The sequence below is a fragment of the Mirounga angustirostris genome, unplaced genomic scaffold, assembly GCF_029215605.1.
Source record: "Mirounga angustirostris isolate CCGP_5_RB_7025 unplaced genomic scaffold, mMirAng1.0.hap1 SCAF_15, whole genome shotgun sequence".
NCBI classification, from domain to species: domain Eukaryota; kingdom Metazoa; phylum Chordata; class Mammalia; order Carnivora; family Phocidae; genus Mirounga; species Mirounga angustirostris.
Window position 1 is genome coordinate 70286162 of NW_026991723.1, and position 17667 is coordinate 70303828.

At 42.7% G+C, this 17667-nt stretch overlaps 1 protein-coding gene across 6 annotated transcripts in view; it reads right to left on the reverse strand.

The window, feature by feature from the left end:
- ELP1 (elongator acetyltransferase complex subunit 1) overlaps window positions 1-17667 on the reverse strand; it is a 71722-nt gene that overhangs the window by 33836 nt on the left and 20219 nt on the right. For all 6 annotated transcript variants that reach the window (XM_064579409.1, XM_064579407.1, XM_064579406.1 and 3 more), the window contains 15 exons: window positions 16134-16316; window positions 13791-13897; window positions 13375-13478; window positions 12656-12709; window positions 12467-12572; window positions 10944-11059; window positions 10506-10579; window positions 9689-9767; window positions 9513-9592; window positions 7999-8142; window positions 7804-7889; window positions 7369-7517; window positions 5359-5482; window positions 4345-4442; window positions 2653-2854 (listed from right to left, as the gene is read on the reverse strand). In XM_064579409.1, the coding sequence (XP_064435479.1) occupies window positions 2653-2854; window positions 4345-4442; window positions 5359-5482; window positions 7369-7517; window positions 7804-7889; window positions 7999-8142; window positions 9513-9592; window positions 9689-9767; window positions 10506-10579; window positions 10944-11059; window positions 12467-12572; window positions 12656-12709; window positions 13375-13478; window positions 13791-13897; window positions 16134-16316 (1706 nt within the window). The remainder of the gene's footprint in view (window positions 1-2652; window positions 2855-4344; window positions 4443-5358; window positions 5483-7368; window positions 7518-7803; window positions 7890-7998; window positions 8143-9512; window positions 9593-9688; window positions 9768-10505; window positions 10580-10943; window positions 11060-12466; window positions 12573-12655; window positions 12710-13374; window positions 13479-13790; window positions 13898-16133; window positions 16317-17667) is intronic.

Genomic DNA, 17667 nt, shown 5'->3' on the forward strand with positions numbered 1-17667 from the left:
ATCACCAAAACTCAAGTTGAAATGGTATTTGGAGGTACTTTTTTTTTTTTTTTTAAGATTTATTTATTTATTTGAGAGAAAGAGCAAGCATGCATGTGGGCACACAAGTGGCAGGGGCAAAGAGAGGGGAGAGAATCTCAAGCTGACCCCACACTGAGCACAGAGCCTAACACTCAGCTCTAACTCACAACCCTGAGACCACAACCCAAGCCCAAACCAAGAGTCAGACGCCCAACCAACTACACCACCCAGGCACCCCCGGAGGTACTTTTTAAATAAAAACAGTCCCCTACAAATTGGAGACTAAGCTCTACTGTATACGTTCAAATAGAACAGCTTTAAAACAGCATTTTCCAAAGTGTTCCCTAAGACTGTAGGATAATAAAAGGCAATACCAAAAAACCATTCTTGGGTCAAGTAAGTTTGTGAAACATTGGGCATAACAACACTCAACAGATTCCTTTGCTGATATGCTCATTAATATATCTTTATTATGTATCAAACTCTATACTTTGTGAATTTCTGTCAGGAAATAGGCAGGAATACCAGAGTCCTATCTCAAATGGCAGTTACAATCTAAATTTAGCATAGAATGTGAAATCCATGTAGAGCCAAAATTAGCCATGAAAAAAAGCTTACAAAGGCACACATATGGGCAAATGACCTAGCATCTCCAGCTCATCCATTTCTTCCTCAAATAGGAAGAGACTGCTGTTCTTTGGTTGAGCACTAAGATGAAGGTAGTCGGCTTACGGGTCATGCAGTGTCTTTAGATGCTCGAATGACTCAGCAGTGGAGATAATCATGCTTTGAGAGGCACACAGGACCTGAAGTCGACTACGGGGCTGGCAGACTCATGTCTCCCATCTCATGCAAACTCCAGCGCATATGATCCCTGACAAAAGCAGGTATAATCATCTCCATAATTTCAACAGCTATCTTTCTCTTCTTGTATAAACTGCCTAAGTTAAAGTGCACATGAAGTGACTCTGCCTTATAACTTTTCTCAACAATCTCTGACCACCACCTTCCCTACCATTTTTGCTAAACATTGGGGAGAACTGGCTGTATACCATACAGCATGACAAACAGCAAGCTAAGAGTTATAAAGAACGTAAGAGAAGATAATAGGCCCTAAGAACAGAGCTGGAAGGTATGAACTACCAAAACATAAGTTTCTAGGGTACCTGGGTGGCTCAGTTGGTTAAGCGACTGCCTTCGGCTCAGGTCATGATCCTGGAGTCCTGGGATCGAGTCCCGCATTGGGCTCCCTGCTTGGCAGGGAGTCTGCTTCTCCCTCTGACCCTCCTCCCTCTCATGCTCTCTGTCTCTCATTCTCTCTCTCTCAAATAAATAAAATCTTTAAAAAACAAAAAAAACCATAAGTTTCTAAAGCAGAAATAACAATGGAGCCAGAATAAATAACTAAAAGACCTAATATAGGGAATTCTCAAAAACTAAAGAGTTCACCATGGAAATGAAGAGGCCTTGTAGAAGAGCCTACAGACCTAATAACCAGAAATGCCAGAAAAAGAAAAGTGATAACCTCACACATTTTTATGACCCAGAGAAAAAGGAAGAATGCAAATAGCTAAGGGGGACACATACATACATTTAACAGGATTTAATTTGGGATTTTTTCAGAACCGCATTTTCTTTGAAATCAAACAATATTTTTAAAACTCTTAAAACAGCAAGGGGGGTGGGTGCCTGGGTGGCTCAGTTGGTTAAGTGACTGCCTTCGGCTCAGGTCATGTTCCTGGAGTCCCCGGATCGAGTCCCGCATCGGGTTCCCTGCTCGGCAGGGAGTCTGCTTCTCCCTCTGACCCTCCCCCTTCTCACGCTCTCTCTCAAATAAATAAATAAAATCTTTAAAAAAAAAAAAAAAAAACAGCAAGGGGAGAACATACAAGCACCGCTGAGAGGGCAGGGCGCCTATTCACCTCTTCTCCCAGGCCGTCCTTTAGCTCTCCTCCCTCTAAGGAGTCAGACTCTGATATAGGCTTGCCTCCGGTTCAGACGATCCCTAGACCGTGACACAGCTGAACTGCCTTTGCTCTCAGAATGCGTACATGTTTGGTTTTTTCTTTCACCTCATTTCTCATAAATGCTATTACGGTTCCCAACGATCTATTGTCTATACCTGAATGGCCCCACTCCAAAACTCATGTTTACCTTCTGACAGGGCACATGGCCGCACAGCTACTCTGCACTAGGATGTAAGTTTTGGCAAATGAGATGGAACACAAGGAACAGTGTAACTTCAAGGTCGCTTCCAACTTCAAGTGTTCTCCTACGGCTCTAGTTTTTTCCCCTTCCTAAGGCCTGGAATATGGGTATGGAGAAAATCCAGCTACAACCATCTGCCTGGGATGACAGAGCCACACAACAGAAGGACTTCTCAGTCCTTACGTGAGAGATACAAGCTTTCTTTATCATGCCACCGTATTTGGGGACTCTCACTGTAGCAGTTTAACCTTTACTTAAATAAACCATTCTAAATTATCTAATTAATTTTTATTAGTGAATATGAGACAGTCTCAAGGTATGCTGTCCTAAATTTACTTGCAAAATTGCCAAAGAAAGGAAGAAACAAAAAAACCTCTGGGAGAGTCCTCCCTTTAGAGGACCTAAACCACCACCCACGCTCACCTGCCAGAGTTCTGCCGAGGCCAGCCAGCTGGTCTTTGGTCAGGTCCAGCTGGGCCGCCGTGCAGACAGCTTGCCGCCAGCTACCACTAGCCAGAAAGGCATCGAGCGCTTTCTCGTGGGCGCCACAGCGGGCCAACACAAGCCCGGCTGGCTCGAAGAGGCGCTCCCGTGTCAGGTGCTCCCCGTAAGCAATGCTGATATCCTGTGGCAAGAGGAGACGGAGGCTTGGTGAGGAAGGCAACAGTCATTTCTTAACCTCCGGTGTAGGCTATCTCAGCCACTACGTTTGAAAGTCTCTTGAATTACTCAGAAATATCCCGTGGTTAATCAGTGAACTCATTCTTCCACTCAAAACCTTACTGAGGATGTGCCGTGTATTGACACAGCAGATCATTACTGAGTACTCTTAAGGGCAGTGGGACTCACATAGCGATGCAGAAAATAAAAACAGGCAAAATCCCAAACAATAACAAGAACCACCACCAAGTTCCTGCTCTTGTGGCGACAGGCTTACAAACACAGGAAGGCCTGTGACGTCGTGATAAAAGGAGAGCGACGGGAGTGCTATTTCAGAAGGCTGTGAGGAGAACCACCCATGTGAAGGGTTATGGCACAGAAATCCAGGCCGAGAGCTACAGAGAGCACCGTGGCCATCTGGCAGAAATGTGTACGGAATACACAGGACGAAATAACAAGAAGGCTGGTGTGAGTGGAGAAGAGAGCGAGCCCGGGAGAGAGGAAGAGGCCGTGAAAATGAGTGCAAAGAGGCAGCCATTGGCCAAATTCTCTATCCGCAGGCTCAACATCAGGCAGGGACACAGAGCGGAACACAAGACACAGCCCCTGCCCTTAAGCGGCCCGCGGCCGGCAGGGAAAACAAATCAGTGCGGTGGCAGGTGGTTACGTGCCGTCACTGAGGTGAGAAGGGGGATCTGGGAGCTCAGGGTGGCACCTCGCCCAGGAACAGCTTTCCGGCAGAGGAGACCAAGAGTTAAAAGAGAAGTGGGCCTAAAGGTAGGGGCAAGGAGAGGCCTGGAAGAGGCAGCCGATGCTAAGGGAGCAGGCGGGGGCCAGAGCAGAGCCGCGGGCGAACTGCAGAGGGCAAACTGCAGAGGGCAGGGAGGGTGGCGGGGATGAGTAGTGGTTACGGGCCCAGGCTCCGGGGTCAGACAGCCTGGGCTCCACATCCCAGGCCGGCGCTTCACACTCCAGTGTCTGAGGCAAGTTGTTTCCTCATCTGTTTACCCAATCAGGTTGTCATGAGAATCACAGAATACATTTAGCAGATATCTGGCATGTAAGAAGAACTAAAGAGATGTCTGTTTAAACAAACAACTGAACTGCATCCCTTTCTTCTGAACTACACGAGAAAGATCTACATGCTTCAGGACGATCAGTCATGCGACAGCAAGGCTGGGATGGAGCAAGGGGTGGACAGAAGCCGGGAACCCCAGGGAGAAGCTGCCATGGTATTCATGATGAGGAATGGGGGACAACTCCTAGCTTTCCAGCCTGGGCACTTTCTTCAGAACAATAGCAGGTCAGGGCCATTCTCCCAGATAAGAGCTCAGGACGAGGTGACTGCATTTGAAGATAAACCTTGAGGCCAAGAATGGCATTATGGACTCGGGATCCTTCCCCCTGCCAGCTAACGCACAAAGTCAGAAGAGCCTCATTTCGCACACCACTCACCTTGTACTGCGGCGAGTCTGACGGATATAACTTCAGAGCTTCCTTATACAAGTTTTTATCTTTTACTAAGTTTAAGCATTCTGGGAAGTATTCGGGTCCTGAGGAATAAGATTCATACACACACAAGTTTAAGACTTTGGAAGCGTAATGAATTTCACTTGTACCAGTGGTCCCTACACAAAATCAACAAGGGACCTTTGTAAGACCTGCAGAATCAGAGTATCAGGAGTAACAGAATCCAGGAATTCTAATTTTAGCAAAGCACCCCAGCATATGTGAGGTATGAGAAACACAGGCTGAGATCAGAGTTCCATGTAAAAGGATGCTTTATACACTAGCCCTGATAAAGGACTCTCCAACCTTCTGTCTGCTCAGCCTCCTTCATTAGAATCAGCTGGGGAGCTTATCACCTGTGCAGATACCAGAGCCCCAGCCCAGCCCAGCTCAATCAGATTCTCCAAAGCAGCTTACTAACACCCAGGTAACTTCTTATCCCCATCCTAGCTCTCTGGAGAGAACTGCACCTGCTAAAGCCAGAAACTCCAGCAGGGGACAGGGACGGGGTGAAGCAGAACAACGTGAACCGTGCTTGTCCTAGTCCGTCGCTACCATGTACACCTGTGTCCTTCTGGGAACTGTCGGTGCGCATGGCCGCTCCCTCCAGACAAGCTACATTTCCCTCGGGTGTTGGCAAACACCAGGGGAGAAGAGTGCATTATCAAACAATTTTCATTCTGAGATACTGAAATGAATTTACGAGGTGATTATTCTTAACCCAAAAAGGATCTGCTCTATTTTTTTAAGTTAGGGAGCTCCTCCAATTCATTAAAAGCCATTTGCTTTGCCTTCAGCTTTTCAGATCATATGATAAAAGAAGGTGCACATACATAACTGTTAAAATTTCCAGGAGTGGAAACTGAAATCAGTCTATATCTAAACTAACACTTTAATTTACCCTGCCTAGTTCCAAAGAAGACCTGAAGCAGAAATAAACATACTAATCCTCACACTTACCACATTTGCTGAGGTGGCCAATGGCTTTTTCATATCGTTTCAGGTATTTGTCTATGGTGAACCGCTGATAATTGGTTTCCATTTTCTTAAGTGTATTAAGAAATGGAAGATATTCTTTGGGATCCTAAAAAAAACCAAAAAACAAAAAACACCAATAGGAGATCTTTATTGCTTATGATTACATTTATTTATAACAATACAAATAACAATTACAACAATCAATAAACCCAAAGCTACATAATGTTTAAAATACATACTATATTAGTGTATTATACATATTGTATAACTATATAAAATGAAACAACATATAACCAGTTGGGTGAAATTGCTTTAACGTATAGGTGAGGTGTTGTTTTGAGAATAATGATGACGATCTCCTATGCAATTTCACAAGAGCCACTTATTTCAGAGGCTAATAAGGAAAACAAGGTCAATCTAGAAGATACTCAACAAATGCATCCAAGTTTCTCCAGAAGTGCATCACATGCCCTCCCTCTGCCAGTTTTTTTTCCCAAAAGATTTCTTTAGAGAGAAAGAGAGAACATGCATGCTCCCATGTACGTGCAAGGGGGAGGGAGAGAGAATCCCAAGCAGACTCTGTGCTGAGCGTGGAGCTGGATGTGGGACTCGATCCCAGGACCCTGAGATCATGACCTGAGCTGGAATCAAGAGTCGGATATTTAACTGACTGAGCCACCCCGGGATCCCACCCTCCAGCAAGTTTTAAAACAAAGGTAAAATTGTACTGAGTTAAAGACAAAACTCTAAGACCCTGCCAACTAAGATTTTATTAGCACTAATTGTCTGCAGCTCTGTGCCATGCCCCGGAAATTGTTTTCTTTCTAAAGAACAGATGCTCCCTGTTCTTAATACAGTTTCACTGAGCAGACAGGATAAATACACATAAGAACAATCTAGAAAAAAAAGAAAGCCCAAAGGAAAAAATAATTAAATACTCAAGCATGTAATATAGAGAACTACAGGCCAAAGTGTTCAATCAACAAACATTTAGTAAGAATTTGCTCTGTATAAAAAATACAACCAAGCCCTACCCCCAGAAGACCTACCACCTAGAAGAGGAGCTAGAATGATATGCAGGGATAGGCACTGGGTGCAGTGGAAGCACTATGTGGCCCACCTCATCCAGTCCCCACGTGGCGGGCAGGGAGGCAAGAATGGAGCACTGGCAAGAGGCTACCTTGGCCTCCTTTGCCTTAGACGAGTGATAATCAGCTTGGCGAATGGAGAGGTGGAGAGTGGTGAAGGGAAGCAGAAGTAGCGCTACCTGCAGAGGGGGTGAGGGGGTGTGGCGGCTGGCGGGGGGCGGGGTACAAAACCACTACAGGCTGAGCAAAAGGAACAATATCAAGAGACAAGCACAGACAGATACACAGAGACCACATCCTGGGGGCAGGGGCTTAAGCAATATGATGGCTTCTGAACTTTATTCTAGGGGCAATGGAGAGCCCATGAAGGATTTTAAGTAAAAGAATGAAGGATCAAAATTTTGTTTTTGGAAAGATCACTCTGGCAAGAGCAAGGAAAGGGATGACAGGATGAAACTAAGGCTGCAGAAACTAGACCAGATCAGTCTAGCCCAAACTTTCCAACTGCAGCATGCTAAGGTGGGACGAGAGGCCCCAAGCCTTCCTATTCTCCGTGTTCCCACTTTGCAGCCCCATAACAAGGAACTGGACGGGAATCTGAATCATTTGCTCTATTTCCTTTACAAGAGGAGAGTTCATTCACACATATGCCCATAATCTTACAAATAACCAAGTAACTTGATTTCACTTGTTCCACCTGGCATTCCAAACACTTTGATCAGCCCTGAACTCTGACAGAGATGGGGCTTAGAGGCAGGCGTCCGGGAAACGCCCAGCCCTGCCCCCAGGCCTGTACTCACTATATTCATGTCAGCAAGACCCAGCGCTGCTGGGGACAGGGTTTCATACTGCCATGACTGCAGAAGCAAGACCCGAAAGGCCATTAAGTAGCGACTGCACCTACCTTCTGTGACTTCTCAGCTACCATGAGGACCAAATCAAAGTCATAGGTCCCGAGAGAATGATCATATAACTCATTAACATCTACCAGAAGCAGTAGATACTTCAGGGCCTCTTCAGCACTCACAGCATCAGGAACAGGTGGAGTACTGCCTGTCAGTGTGTAAGAAAACAAAACACAACAAAGCCGTTTGGGGAAAAAACCGACGTCTCTAGCAACACAACCAAAAAGACAAAGTAAGTGATTTTCTTGACAGAACTGGATGCCACAGGACTTCTTCTGTACGTGTTTTGTAGGGCAGTGCTCAAAAGAAAGGACACAGGTCTTAAAATGGCAACCCCAAAGCCCCACACTGGGTGATGGGGCACTGATCGTGGTCAGTGAGCTCCCCAGAAGCCTGGAGGGCTGGTGACACACTGTCTGTGAACGGGTCTCTACCTTGAAGCTCGTGTACCTTCTGCAGCACAATCTCCAGCTCTGGGGCTGTTTTCTTCACATGAGAGGTGAGTATGGACAGGCAGTACCTGCGGTGGTAAGTGGAGAAGCCCAGAATGAGAAGGACGAACAAGCGGAGTAAGGACAAGAGTACACTTCGGTGACTCAAGAGATGCCAACTAATGACAGCGCACATACTTGTGGGGGTTTATGCTCTCCATGGCTGCTCTCAGAGCGTCACAGACAAGGTCTACTTTTTTCCCATCAGGATCCTTGGACGGCTGGACAGTGCTAGTGCTGGTAACTGGTGGAGGATACATGGTCTTTGTAACATCCTCTTCCCTAAGAACAAGTTATTAAGAGGTCACTTACTGCTACCAAATGATGAACATATATCCAGGCAGGCGGAGGAGGGAATAAAAATGGCTTTTGGACAACAGATTCATCATATTCACATAAGGTGAAAAATGAGGAAACAAACTGAGAAATGAAAACATTTTCATATAAGACTCGTCCAGTGATGTTATACATGTTTTATTCATATTAGCCCCAAACTGGGTACAGACAGGTGTCCAACTCCAAGGGAACAAATAAACAAATTGTAGCATATCTGCACTAGGGCACACTACTGAGGGGTAAACATGAGGGAACTAGTGATACCAGTAAAGTATCTCAAGGTAATATGCTGAGTGAGAGCAGCCTAACTTACACAGAAGAGTAAATACTATATGCTTCCACTTCAAGTTCAACAGGCAAAACTCATCTATGGTAAAAAACTCACAACAGTGGTTGCCTAGGGAGTGGGGACAGGACTGACTGACATGAGGTTTGGAGGAACTTTCTGAGGTGAAGGAAATGTTCTCTATCTCAATAGAGGTCTGGGTTACACATTGGTCAGAACTCACTGAATAGTGCACTTATGATTTATGCATTTCACCACATGTGAATCTGACCCACAGAGAATGCACTCTAGTCAGCATTCTACGAAGTGAAATACTGAGACATAAAGTGGACTGAAGGCTACAATTAACTTAAAATTTGCCTTAAAAAAGACGAATGGAGGGGCGCCTAGGTGCTCAGATGGTTAAGCGTCTGCCTTAGGCTCAGGTCATGATCCTGGGGTCCTGGGATCGAGCCCCACATCTGGCTCCTGGCTCAGCGGGGAGCCTGCTTCTCCCTCTCCCTCTGCCTCTGCCTCTCCCCCTGCTCATACTCTCTCTCTCTGTATCTCTGTCTCTAACGAATAAATAAAATCTTAAAAAAAAAAAGATGAATGATGGATGGATAGATGGTACATCGTGACAAAGCAAATATAGGAAAATACATACTAGAGAGTCTAGATGGTGGTACAGGATGCTAACTGGACAGCTTTTCTTATATGTTTAAAATGTTTTCTTAAGTTGGAAAAAAGTCATTGCAGAAAAACATACCATTTGATTTCAATTTCCTAAGACAAATAGTCTTATATATACACTTAGAAATAGTCAATTATAATTCTAAATGACATGTTTTCAAGTCTTAGTTTTAAATAGGCTGTTTTTAAAAAGAAGAGAGAAGGGCAAAAATCTATTACAGGTGGCATCTGAGAATTATAGTGATTAAAAAAATACCAAACACAAAGTTAATTCTTCTCCTTTAGCTATTTATCTGTTTGATTTCCTAAACTAGATAAATTATGGATATGATACTCAGGAATTATTCAAAATACTTACTTCAATTCTGTGAAAAACAAATTAATATGATTTACAGAATCTATCTGTCTTACGAAGGTTTCCACATTTTCAAGAAACACCTACCCAAAAAAAAAAAAGGACAAAAAATTTTAGTTCCAATCACATAGGATCAAGTCTAAGGTAAGCTAGAGTTAGTATCAGATTTAGAAAGTTACCTTAGGGTTGTGGTCATGAATCAGATTGAGATTAATTCTCAGTTTCCTCATGCATTCAAATGCTTCCTTAAACATCAGTCTGTGAAGAGGCAGAGAGAATGGATGGAAAGGTCATTTTACAAAAACTAAACTCCCTGGATCCAACACCATTATTATGATATAAACCAGTTATAATTAGATTATAGTCCAAATGCCAAACAACTACTACTGGATTTCTACTCTCAACTCACAGAATGAAAAATCAGGTACCAGATTCGCTTGCCTTCGTAAAAGACGGAACTTAGTCACCATGGCAGTCTGAGGACTATACCCCCACATACACATGACCAAAAATCATCACCGAACTTAGGTCTACTTTCTCTTTAACAAAATGCTAATAAAGACAAAGTTTCCCCAAAATAAACTGACAATGGACCATTTCCTTCACAACAGTGGCTCAGGCATTTTTGGGTCACAGGCTCCTCTGTACATCTGCCAAAAGCCTTAGGCCTTCTGCCCGAATAAATACACACAGACACAGTCTGGTGCAATTTCCCTGGGTTCACAGAGCATCTAAAACCTATATGGATCCCCTCAGGCTAGGAAACCCTGTCTTGTATGATGCGTTTCATGATTCTTTCTACTAAGAATATTTACCAGACTAGGTAATTATTAAAATCAAAGTGTAGGAGGAAAAAAAGCCTCTGAGAATCTGATTGAAGACATGTGTATTACAGGTTTTCCATACTTCTAAGTTTTAAAAACTTTAATAGAATACTTACTATCTTCACATATAAGTCATGACAACAAGCAAACTAGTCATATACATGGTTCTTACTTGTCCAGCCACTTCCGAATCTGAGCTAAAACCAGAGCTTGATGATGAACAACTTCTAAGTTTCCCCTTGGCATCTTAAATAAATCAGAACAATGTTTTTAATTAAATAGAAAAAATTTAAATACCCAGGATACACAACTTCACCTAACTCAACTCTTCACAGAGAACTACCATGATCCTGTAAAATGAGCACACTTCTAGCAGAATCTAGCTGTGCTCAGTATTTATTTTGATTTCCCAGAGAAGCTGCCCTTCCAGCCTTGCTGGGCACAGTCTGTATGAGCACTCCTTTGTATAAAGCTAATGGAGAACCTAGCAAGGAATGGCTTATAATAAACTGCTACAAATGATAAGAAGGCCTAAAATACAATCCGCAAGAATTGTTTTGTATTGACAGCCTAACGACAATCAGAAACATAGCCTGAAAAATCAGCTTACCTGTAATATAAGCTTTGTGTCCTGGGGAACAACGGTGACAATACGTGAACCCCTCTCCACCTTCCGCAGAGACTCCCCTTTAGACAGATGGCTGATGCTCAGACCTGCATGTAATGCTAAAGACACCACTGGCTAAGCCATAAGAATCACTGTCATGATAAGACACTTGCCATTAACTGAGGTCAAAACTGAACATATGATCCAAAATAGAAGAAAGCAGGGTCGCCTGGGTGGCTCAGTCAGTTAAGCATCTGCCTTCGGCTCAGGTCATGATCCCAAGGTCCTGGGATCGAGCCCCGCATGAGGCTCCCTGCTCCGCGAGGAGCCTGCTTCTCCCTCTCCTTTTGCCCCTCCCCCCCGCTTGTGCTCTCTCTCTCCAATAAATCAAATCTTAAAAAAAGATTAAAACAAAACAAAATAGAAGAAAGCAATTAACAACAACACCCCTTTGTTCTCCCACTCAACCTTAAGACTAGTAAACTTTCTCATCCCTAGAACTTGCCCTCTCTCACAGAGCCCACGCATATTCACATATATAGCTTCTCAACTGATTGAGAAAACACAGGGAGGATGCAGTGTCTCTACTTATTAGCACTATCAGTACAGTATAATCACATCAGTGAAAGATTCCCAGTTGCCACGTTAGAAGCAAAGATAGTAACTAGAGTTTTCTAGAATAACGAAAATACACACACACACACACACACACAGTGGGGGGAGGGGACACATGGAATTGAAGGAGAAATGGACACAGTTTCCTATAAACCACAAGATGGAGTATTTCAGATCTACAGTGGAGTGTGGTCATAGTGAGCAAAGGAAGATTACAAAGAAGTTAGAGCCAGTTTGTATCTGCATGGTAACCCAAGGATTGTTACATAATCCTGGAAAATTCTGTTGAATTTCACAATGTTCTGCTCCAGGAAGGACTTGGTCTGGAAGTCTTTGCTAACCCGTGAAGAACATTGAACTGAGATATTGTGTTGTGATTAGGGGCTAAGTACGTGAACTCTAAAGGATTTCTTTCTTTTTTTTTTTTTTTTTTTTAAAGATTTTATTTATTTGACAGAGAGCATAAGCAGGGGGAGCGGGAGAGGGAGAAGCAGGCTCCCCATTGAGCAGGGAGCCCGATGAGGGCTCGATCCCAGGACTCCGGGATCATGACCTGAGCTGAAGGCATCACGACCTGAGCTGAAGGCAGACGCTTAACCGACTGAGCCACCCAGGCACCCCTAAAAGAAAGGAAAAGTCTTGGACTTTTCCTTATTCTAGAAAACTCTAGTTACTATCTTTGCTTCTAACGTGGAAACTGGGAATCTTTCACTGATGTGATTATACTGTACTGATAGTGCTAATAAGTAGAGACACTGCATCTTCCCTGTGTTTTCTGAATCAGTTGAGAAGCTATATCTAGGACTCTATGATAAAAAGCCAAAGGAGGTGGTGAACTTTAAAGTCATCAAGACTTCAAAGGACAAACGATAATAGAAGAGGGACTATTTTCTACTATACTGAACACTTACTGTTAAATGAAGCATCTCTCAAGCAAAAACACTGGCAGGTATGGGAATGGGTTGTCAACAACAAAAATTCACCATATACTGCAAATGATGTAATATTCGAAGCAACCTACAACAAGGCAAAGGGGAAAGTTAGCTTTATTACTTGGAGGCAACACTGAAAAGTACCCTGCCCAAAACAAGCCTTGTTACCTCAGTGTCATTGATGAAAAAACGACACCTGTCGCTCAGACCAAGGACACATTCCTGCAAAGAAACAAAACTGAAATTACAAACAATTCTAACCAAACTGGTCAAACCTAATTTTTCTATCACATAGTTCTACTGCCCTGTGGTTTCATATCTAAGTCCATGTCAAGACTGAATACAGACACCCATCCTCATAGCTACCATCCTCTCAGTAGCCAAAACCTCAACACTCTTCCACCACACCCTGTTCATTTCCTTCATTCTATCAGAGGGGATCATCATATCTATATTATGAGCAGGGATTAGTCAGCTCTTTTGTTCTGTAACTGCTGTATCCTACCACCCACCACAATTACAGACATTCCAATATTTGATGAATGGCAACCTCCTGAACACTATTTTTGAGATTACATTTTTGCTGTCCCCAAATGGTATTTAAATAAAACTGATGATCTGTACAACATGGACTAAAAGTCTGCCAACTGCATTTTTCTATTTTTTAATTTATACCTCCAAGGAAAGGAATCAACTAACTACTACATACATGCCGGACAATCTCTTAATCCCACTTCACAGATGAAGAACTGAGGCTCCGAAATTTCTCACTGTTGCCCTGAGATTAAGTGGAGACTCAAGTCTACCTCCAAAGCCCATATTTTTTTACCTAATGCCAGCAATTCCTGGGCCACTGTTCTAAGTGGTAAAGTTTCCTGTTCACTTACCTCTCCTCCAATCATGGCCAATTCAGTCTGTGTGCATGCATAAGGAAACCGAACAGGAAATCCACTGGGGTTCTTCCATGGTTCAACAGCCAGAGAGGGTGACTCTGCAGGATTGGCAGATGAGGTTTACAAAAAGCTGGTATGCTCACTGTAAAACACTGTCACATCAAGACTTGCTGAGACACTTAACATGCAATTGGGATCACTTTCCAAATATATTTTGGAAACTCATTAAAACACTCTGGTCCATTACAGAATACACCTGCCAATTCCACTCTACAGCTTAGGGTTTTCCAGGACAGTTAAAAGACCTAACTGTCAATGTAGCATTGACAAGAAACTCTTAAGTACACATCCTCAAGAATTAAACATTTATGTAAGTCATAAACATGCTTTCCGAAAATTCTGATACTCACCCCAAAAGTACTTAAGTATCTGGCCACCAGCCAGCTGCAATGCTACTGACTTGGTCTTGGAATTGCAACACAGACTGATTATGACTCCATCCACTGTCACAGATGAACTGACAAAATTAAAAAAAGAAAAGTAGTAGCATTTCACTGATTTTGCAGAAACAGGTAAAGAAATAAACAATTTCCCTTTGGGCTGCACTGCCTATTTCAATACAATATATACATACTACATACATACACATGCACACACACACACACACATATACACACTGATAAATATTTCCAGCAGAAGGCCAAAGTAATGACCTGTCACATGACAATGTTTTCCATAATGCCAATAAGCTAGGTGTCTAAGCTGTGAGGTCATCACTCGCATTCTGGCAGCAACTTAATACAACTTATAACAACTTATTGCCTTCCTTAGACATGCATGGTATCATTTCTGTCTCCTTAAAATATATACTGTAGTAAATAAAGCAGTGAGTCTGCAGGAAAATGAGCATACTCAGTATCTCTTACTGCTATCATATTCATTCATGGAAATCTGTGGGTCTTCATTAATTGAGAAGAGGGGAATCTGTTACTGTCATATTTTTTCCTGTGTCAATGAAGAGAGTAGACGTGTCTTAAAAGTAAGTGGAAGAGGTAGCAATAAAAGCAAATGTTGCCAATGCTAGTATTTATTCAAAGAGTTTTTAGCCAATACACAAAAAAGTCAAAATGCCCCAAATTTTGTGAGGATAAATGATCTGCAAATAGGTTAAGAGAACAGACTCCAGAGTGAGACTGGCTGGGACTGGATCAAGGCTCTACCTGCATGATGCCAGGCAAGTTACTGAACCGCTCTGTGCCTTAGTGGTCTCAGCTATAACACAAGAACGCTAATAATACATACTTCAAAGTGGCAGCGTGAGAAAGAAGTGTTACCATAGAGAAAGCATTGAAAAGAGTACCTTTTACAAAACGTAAGCTGTTATAAATGTAAGGTATTAAAAGCTATAAGATGACTGAGGGACTTTATATTCCCTAAAGACATTAATATTTTATATGAACAAAACAGCCTTTTTTTGAGAAACAAAAGTCAAAGCAGAAATGTATTTTAAATGACTTCTCATTTCCTTTACAGCAAGTGAGATGATCTAGCCTTTTTTCCTGCAAGCTGATGGTAAAGAATTTCAAATTCGGAGAAGCAGAAATGTGTACAGTTTAGGTATTTCTAATGTAAATTGCTCTGCTTTTTATTATTTTTTTAATTAAGTTTTTATTTTATTTCTAGTGTAGGTATCAGTGTTGTATTAGTTTCAGGTGTATAACAGAGTGATTCAGAACTTCCAGACATCAGCCGGGGCTCATCATGACAAGTACACTCTTTAATCCCCATCACCTGTTTCACCCATCTTCACCCCTCCATTCGCTCTACTTTTTAAAAGTAAGCTCCTGGTTAACTGAGTGTTGCATATAGCTAGAACATCTCCTGTAACCATCTGGATATTCACAAAAGCTTTGTAAAAATATGAAGCACTATGAGTCAAAGATTAGGAGTTAACAACTACACTAGAATATGTTTTGTGTATACCATGAAGAAAAGTTCCTAATTTTACAGCAAGGGTTTTCAGAATTGAAATCTAACTAGGAAACCCTTAACTACAAGTGAGTATGAGGATTAATATCAGCTTATGTTTAATGTGCCAAGTTCTGACATCGAAAGTCTGAGGATTTCTCAGAGCTGTCCACGCAATGCCATCTACTGCACAACGGGGCTTGAGTTAGAGACACTACAGAAAACCGCATCCATTATCTGATACCTGTGACAAACATGCAGTCCGGAATCAAAGCAAAACTCAGGGCCAGGGAGCAGTGAAATTTTAGCAAAGAGAAACAGAGACGACTGTCTAGTAGTACATGTAGTCAAGCGCCAAACAGAACAAAGAGAAGCCAAAAGCAGCATTTTGAAGTCACCACATCCAATGAAATGCATGTACACAGACCTTATCATTGATTTTAGTAACTAACAAGGGTGACCACAGTGGCTAATTCTCTTGGGCTAACAATTACCCTGCTGGAATGTAAGTATATGCTGAATTAAAAATTGTAACACATCTTCAAAATGTTTTGCCCCATCTGTTAGTATTTGTCCTATGTTCCACCACCTCTTGATGCATTTTTAGGTCTGTATTTTGATGTGACTCAAAACTACACTTAACGCTCTTGCTAAGTGTGTTTAACAAAGCAACTACTGCCCTCAACCTTGCTCAGTAGAAGTCAAAAGAGTCCTATACCCAGAAAGACAAAAGTGTAATTCAATCGGCTTATGAGCACACAGAATGCAGGGAAGCGTCGCAATACCTAATATTGAGCTGTCCGTGCTCGTCATCCATCTCAGAAGGGGCCACAGTCAGATGGTGAATGACAGACTGTGCGCTGGACTGACTGTGACTTACAGCCAGGAAAACGTCTTCCTGAATCCAGGTGAGAAGGCTGAGCTTCAGTGGGTTTACTTCTTGACCTTCACCATTCTCAAACTGAATTCTGTTTTAAATATTGAAGAATATCCAAGACATGAATAAAGCCCTAATATCACTGAGATTTTCTTTTTTTTTTTATTCTTATGTTAATCCCCATACATGACATCATTAGTTTTAGATGAAGTGTTCCATGATTCATTGTTTGTGCATAACACCCAGTGCTCCATGCAGAATGTGCCCTCCTCAATACCCATCACCAGGCTAACCCATCCTCCCACCCCCCTCCCCTCTAGAACCCTCACTTTGTTTTTCAGAGTCTATTGTCTCTCATGGTTCGTCTACCCCTCCGATTTCCCCCCCTTCATTCTTCCCCTCCTGCTACCTCCTTCTTCTTTTTTTTTTTTTCTTTTCTTAACATATATTGCATTATTTGTTTCAGAGGTACAGATCTGAGATTCAACAGTCTTGCACAATTCACAGCGCTTACCAGATCACATACCCTCCCCAGTGTCCATCACCCAGTCACCCCATCCCTCCCACCCCACCCCCCACTCCAGCAACCCTCAGTTTGTTTCCTACAATTAAGAATTCCTCATATCAGTGAGGGCATATGATACATGTCTTTCTCTGTTTGACTTATTTCACTCAGCATAACACCCTCCAGTTCCATCCATGTCGTTGCAAATGGCAAGATCTCATTCCTTTTGATGGCTGCATAATATTCCATTGTATATATATACCACATCTTCTTTATCACTGAGATTTTCTTAAATGAAGAATGAACCACCTTGTATAGAGTCAGTTCCTAATTATTTGGAGGGACAAAACCTGAGGTAATGCCAGAATGTTCTTCTATTTAATATTTAGGTTTCTTATATTCTGAGATCTTTAGATTTGAAGAGAACACTTCAGGAAACTGACTACACAAGAAAATCACTTGCCCCAGGCCCTACAGTAACAAACCCCAGAGGTTTTCCACTGTCACCACTTATCAGCATTCAAACCAGACTCCAGCAGATATGTGGGTCTTGGCAGAGTGGGTCATTTTTAAGCATTTCACATTAAAATGACTAATTAGCTTCAGAGACGGTTTCTTTGGCCTCTAACACCTGCCTCCTGTAGCATTAACACATCAGGGGACAGCACGTTTTTGCCAACTCAGGCAGGAACCCACAATGGCTACTTCTCCTGCCTTTTAGCTTAAGTGGCAAATCCTCCGCACGCACTGAAGAAGCTGTGTCACTACCCTGATCTTCCTACTCAAACAGCTCTCCCTGGTCTCAGCCCCTCCACTGCGTTCTTCCCCACATCGGGGCATTCCCACCTCTGGTTCCCACTGACACGTCCTGTCAACCACAGCCAACACTCCCAGTCCGTCTCTGCCGGTCCTAACCTGATCTCTTCTTCAAAGATCA